Raw genomic sequence first — 5,700 nt, forward strand, 5'->3', positions numbered from 1 at the left:
TTTCGAACAATGAAAGTCAAGAGAAATACCCAAAAACATATGTTGCAATCAAACAAAACTTTGCAGGCCTAGAACATTAATAAAAACTCTCTTGATTTCTCCCACCCGACTCCACCATTAATCAATTGCTTACTACACTAATCAAGTATAAATTAACACAAACAAAATGCTAGCTATACCAACAATTTGTATGTCTTAATCGCATGCAATAATATGTTTGCTTGTGCACTATTGGAGAAACCATCTTTGCTTGGTTGGCTAAAACCACAATATTTTCGGTTTGAATAGAAACCGGGACTATAGATGATTTTTTTTTCTCGGTTTAAAACTCTATCGGCTCTAAATGATCTTTTTAGTCCCGGTTGATGTTACCGTGTATCGATCAATCAATCAGATCACCTCAACCTCGTCAATTTCCAGTTCCTCCTGTCCAGCGGCTCGCTGCTGCCGGCGGTGACGTCGTCCAGGTCGGTCGTCGTCGTGATCTCGTCGCTGCTGCCGGCCACCGTCGCCGCCACGGGGACGATCTCCTTGGTGCGCCTCTCGCCGCCGCTGAACCTGAGCATGTCGACCACCTCGGCCATCGCCGGGCGGCTCTCGGCGCTGCTCTGCGTGCACAGCATGGCCGTCTCCACCACGGCGCGGAGCTGCGCGGCGTCGAAGCGCCCGGCGAGCCTCGGGTCGGCGAGGCGCTCCCACCTGCGGCGCTCCGCCAGCGGCGCCGCCCACTGCACGATCTCGCGCTTGACGCCGCCGGGGAGCTTCTCCAGCGGGCGGCGCGCGCTGACGAGCTCCAGCAGGAGGACGCCGAAGCTGTAGACGTCGCAGCTCTCGGAGACCTTCCCCCACATGGCGTACTCCGGCGCCAGGTACCCGAGCGTCCCCTTCACCCGCGTCGTCAGGTGCGACACGCCGTCCGGGATCAGCTTCGCGAACCCGAAGTCGGCCACCTTGGGCACGAACTCCGCGTCGAGCAGCACGTTGCTCGCCTTGATGTCGCGGTGGATGATGTGCGGGCTCGCCTCATGGTGCAAGTACCTGCAATGCCAATGGATAGTAGGTTAATCAATCAACCTCAGTGATGCTCTATCATGGCGCGCCGGCCGTGGACGACTCACGAGAGGCCTTCGGCGGCGCCGACGGCGATGGCGACGCGGCGGGGCCACTCGAGGGGGACGTGGTGGTGGGAGGAGGGGGTGCCGCGGTGAGGGTGCAGGTGGGTGAGGAGGCTGTGGTTGGGCATGTAGTCATAGACGATGAGGCGCTCGTCGCCGCCGGCGTAGAAGCCGCGGAGGCTCAGCAGGTTCCTGTGGCGGACGCGGCCGAGGATCTCCACCTCCACGGCGAACTCCATCTCCGCCTTGGCCGTCATCGCCTTCAGCCGCTTCACCGCAATCTGAACAAGATAGAACTATCGATCAATTCGCCTCAATCCATGAACACACACCTCGGCCATCTTTCCTGCTCTATCAATAAAACTTCGCACCGTCTAGTGCGAGTCGTTAAAAAAAAGAAAAGAACACCGCGGCCATCGACCTGCCGGCGTCGGCGGCGATGATCCAACCCACCTCGACGCCTTTGGAGGTGCGTCCCCAGTAGACGGTGCCGAAGCCGCCCTCGCCGAGCTTGTTGCTCTCGCTGAAGTTGCCGGTCGCTTGCAGGAGCTCCTTGAGCGTGTACGTCTCCCATGGGTAATCCACGCTCGTCCGGTTCTTGGACGCCCTCGCCGGATTCGTCCTACCATCCCAAATTAATTAACAAGTCACACCAAATGATCACCTCAGCCGATTGATCGGTGCTATCAAGAACTCTCTCTCCGATGGCAAACAACACATCACACCGAATGATCACCTCAACCGATCGATGCTATCAAAGTATCAAGAACTAATTCTGATGGCTTCTACATGCATGGTACTGCAGTAATACGTACCTCCGACGACTACTGGTGGCAGCCGGCTCCGGATCAGAGTCGCCGCCGGTGACGCAGCAGAAGCACCGGTTGATCATTTCTTCACAGCAATCGATGGATCCTGCGGGCCAAGCTGACAGTATGCGGATGAAGAACAGTCTGAAATAAGTACGATGGAAGAAGATAAATTCGATCGATCGATCAGGATGTGGATTTGGACGACGAACCAAAGGTGAAGGAAGCTTGAGAAGAAATGCTACCTTTGATTGCTTGTTTGAGTTCTTGTCTGCTTCGCTCGCGTACAAAATTGTCCTCCTCGTGCTTGGCTCACTTTGGAGATTTCACTCCCTCCCTGCTGTGCAAATGTGATGTGGTATCTAGAAGGGCCATTTTATTAAGGACAAATTAAAAAAACCAACGGCAGCTGTGCACGGAATGGAATTTAATTTCATACAAATGTATATTCTATACACAGATTGAAGACTGAAGATTTCAAAGGATACGTATACGGTCAGTCTCTGACTTGAAAATATATATAAAGGTTATACTGAATACACTGTAGCTATGGAAGAACTAATAGACAGGAGGTGGTCCATGACAATGGATTCAGAGAGATTTTGAACTAGACAAGACAACTGCAGATCACAAATTCTTATGCGTCTTTTCAAAGAAGAATGAAAGATAAAGTAAGGGACCAATTCAGCATTCCAATAGGAAGACAGATTCAGTATATTGTTTGGATTTCTTCTGTGTTCATCTCTAAAAGGCAAAGAGATGTATCCCTTTCCTATTGAAAAGTATGAAGACGATTTCTGCATAGTAGGGTATACCAGTTTTAAACTTTTACCTCACCAAGAGCAAAATCAGTAAATCACAGTGCTAGCCACTAGTCCAACATAGAACCAAACCTGTCACAAAACTACAAAAGGTATTTCCAGAGGCACCCTACAAGTTCCAATTGACATTTCTTATATGTTCATAGAGATTATTTAGAAAATTACCTAATTTTCCTCAGAAAGTAGCTATTTTTGAGGACTCCAGGCACCAGCCTTTACAACATAAGGTGAGGTAATCACATTCTTGCTCATCAACATGCTAGACTTACATTGCACAACCGTAGCGACCAGGTCAGAGATAGACTTAAGCTTTTTTTTTTATTATTTTTTTGGAACAGGGCAGCAGCCCTGCAGTATGAGAGGATCAATTCAAACTGCATTCTTATATTTTGTTGTTCTATCAAATGGCTTAATTCGATTGTCCAACAAACGATCTTGAGAAAGTCGGCCGTTTATTCTTTTTTTTTTTTTCTGAACTCGTCAACTCATGAAGTGAAATGATGAAATGCAGGCTCACCCAGTAAACAAAGAGAAGAACATTACCTAATCAGCTTATGACGTGTGCCGCTTCCATTTGTTAATAGCACAAAGATGTGACATCCAATGGTCAATTAGCCTCATGGAAGGCTTGTGATAATTACAGTCGTACAGACAAGCAACAAATTGCTTCAAGTTGACGATGTTGTTCCCCTCACCTGCAGAGAAAGAAACAGAGGTTCAGGTTTTCTTATGGTGCAACCTGCATTTATATGCATATGCACTTGTGAAGTCAGTCAGCTTGCCCGTCATAATCTAATGCAGGCCAGAGAGAACAACACAACAAAAAGAGACAAAATGTGCATAATTACCTCCTTATCCTTAATCAGGAAGATAGTACTGTTTTTTTTTAGATAAGTCACCCGGGGGGGGGGGGGGATTCCCCACCTGAATTTATCATTATAAAGGAGAGCTACAAAGTTTGTTACACATTAGTCAGAATTTGAAGGGGAGCCGAAAAGATAAGCTTCCAAGAATTGATTACAGAGCGATGCTCAAATTTGAGGCGTTCTAGCCAAAGACCACTCTCCTCCATACATTTGCGAAGGACCGACTGCAGAGACGGGGACATGTTCCTGAAAACATTCATGCCGATGATTCCACAAGCACCAGAAACATAGAAGATAGAACACCTTGTAATGCAATTGGGGCAGATTCCCATCAGGTTTCAGATTGGCCATATCACTGACATGTTGAATTCGAGGGCTTAAACCTATTGCCTCCCAGAAACCTTGAGCGAATGGGCAATTTAGTACTGTTTTTGGGTTACCTTTTCTGTTAATTGTCCAAAAATAAGAATGATGCAAACCGTCAGGCCAACGAACTGGTAAAGATCAAAGCTAGGTTTAAGGTATCATTATCAATCAAGCATGAGGAATCGAATCATGACCAGTGTGCTCACCATCTCCATCTCGTGATCAGTTGATCCGGCGATCCCCTGCTATTTTCTTCGAGAAAAATTTCCATGGCGACACACTTCCGCGATGGTGCAGGCGGTGGGAGAAAAGTGCTGGATCGAAGCCCGTACCTCCAGGCGGCGTAGCGACGGCAGCGAGACGACGATCGCGTCAGCGGGAGTCCCCGCTCCCGCTCGACCGATCGAGTGATTGAATGGGGATGCGAGGCAGGCCGGGCATGCTTACCAGCTTCCGGCGCAGGTTCGCCGTCCACCGGAGCGACGGGGGCGGCGGGTCGCACCGCACGCCGCGCGCTGGGGTCAACTGCTGCCGTCATTGAAGGAGAAGGAAGGATCCGCCGCGCGGGCCGCGGGGGAGAAGCTTCTAATCGAAGGCTCGTCTCGTCTCGCACCCGAGGCGGCGGCAGGGAACGACCCGACGTCGCCGTCGCAGTCGCCGCCGCCACTACCTCCTCCCGGACTCCTCGCCCCAATTTCAACGGCGGTGATCCCCGTAGTGTCACGTGTTGCCGATAGTTAAATTCAGATTCTGCATTTTACATACTTGCAGCTTCGTGTATAAATACGATCACCGAACAGTAGAATAATCCCTCTTTTTCACGTTATTTTCACGTTATTTGACGTTTTAACTTTAGTCAAAATCAAACTATTTTAAGTTTGACTAAGTTCATATATCAAATATAGTAATATTTATAATACTAAATTAGTTTCATCAAATCAATAATTGAATATCTTTTTATAATAAATTTGTCTTGGTTGAAAATATTACTCCCTCCATCTACTTTTGATAGTCATATTTTCAAATCTGGAAAATTTATTTTCGATAGGCATATTTCAATCTAACAAATTATCATTTTAACGACTTTCTCGGATTTAATGCATGACTCTATTCTTCCACGCAAGATTGGCTACATGAGAATCGAGAAATATAAATATTAATGAATCGCATGTTTACGAGGAATGACTAGTAGCATGTTTAAATGGATGATAAGTAAAATTACTAATCCTCTGTGTGCCAAGATAAAATATGACAATGGAAAGTAGATGGAGAAAATACTACACCCTCCGTCCCATAATATAAGGGATTTTGAGTTTTTGCTTATAATGTTTGACCACTCGTCTTATTCAAAAAATTTGTGCAAATATAAAAAACGAAAAGTTGTGCTTAAAGTATTTTGGATAATAAAGTAAGTCACAAAGAAAATAAATAATAATTCTAAATTTTTTTGAATAAGACGAATGGTTAAACAGTGCAAGTAAAAACTTAAAATTCCTTATATTATAGGACGGAGGGAGTACTTAACTTGGTTAAACTTAAACTTTGACCAAAGTTATAACGTCAACGGAGGGAGCAGTACATTGCTTCGTGTCGTCAGATATCATCTAATCCCATCCCATCCATCCCGTGATAGAATTTCTTTGATCCACAGTTCCACACTTACACATATGGCAATGTCAGTTGCCAACAATACTCCTGACAATTTCGATGGCAACACCCACCC

At 46.8% G+C, this 5,700-nt stretch overlaps 1 protein-coding gene across 6 annotated transcripts; it reads right to left on the reverse strand.

Annotated features, from left to right (window-relative positions):
• On the reverse strand, nt 1-4,711 carry LOC127783911 (PTI1-like tyrosine-protein kinase At3g15890). Of its 6 annotated transcripts, none has more exons than XM_052311068.1 (8): nt 4,184-4,711; nt 3,594-4,056; nt 3,289-3,440; nt 2,170-2,261; nt 1,931-2,042; nt 1,569-1,737; nt 1,119-1,396; nt 1-1,038 (listed from the first exon to the last, which is right to left on the reverse strand). In XM_052311068.1, exons 5-8 carry the CDS (start codon nt 2,005-2,007, stop codon nt 396-398), a joined length of 1,167 nt encoding a protein of 388 aa, XP_052167028.1. In that variant the 5' UTR covers nt 2,008-2,042; nt 2,170-2,261; nt 3,289-3,440; nt 3,594-4,056; nt 4,184-4,711; the 3' UTR covers nt 1-395. The 6 variants fall into 6 exon arrangements, with proteins under 6 accessions (XP_052167028.1, XP_052167026.1, XP_052167027.1 ...); XM_052311066.1 differs by having other exon boundaries at nt 1,931-2,068; XM_052311067.1 differs by having other exon boundaries at nt 2,170-2,286.
• Between the last annotated feature and the right edge of the window lie 989 nt (nt 4,712-5,700).

The sequence above is a fragment of the Oryza glaberrima genome, chromosome 9, assembly GCF_000147395.1.
Source record: "Oryza glaberrima chromosome 9, OglaRS2, whole genome shotgun sequence".
In the NCBI taxonomy this organism is placed as follows: Eukaryota; Viridiplantae; Streptophyta; class Magnoliopsida; order Poales; family Poaceae; genus Oryza; species Oryza glaberrima.

Coding starts and splice junctions, on each gene's coding strand:
- LOC127783911 (XM_052311068.1), bottom strand. CDS start 2,007: ATGATCAACCGGTGCTTCTGCTGCGTCACCGGCGGCGACTCTGATCCG. Junction 1,738..1,930: donor GCCACCAGTAGTCGTCGGAG/GTACGTATTACT, acceptor TTGGGATGGTAG/GACGAATCCGGCGAGGGCGT. Junction 1,039..1,118: donor GGCGCCGCCGAAGGCCTCTC/GTGAGTCGTCCA, acceptor TTGGCATTGCAG/GTACTTGCACCATGAGGCGA.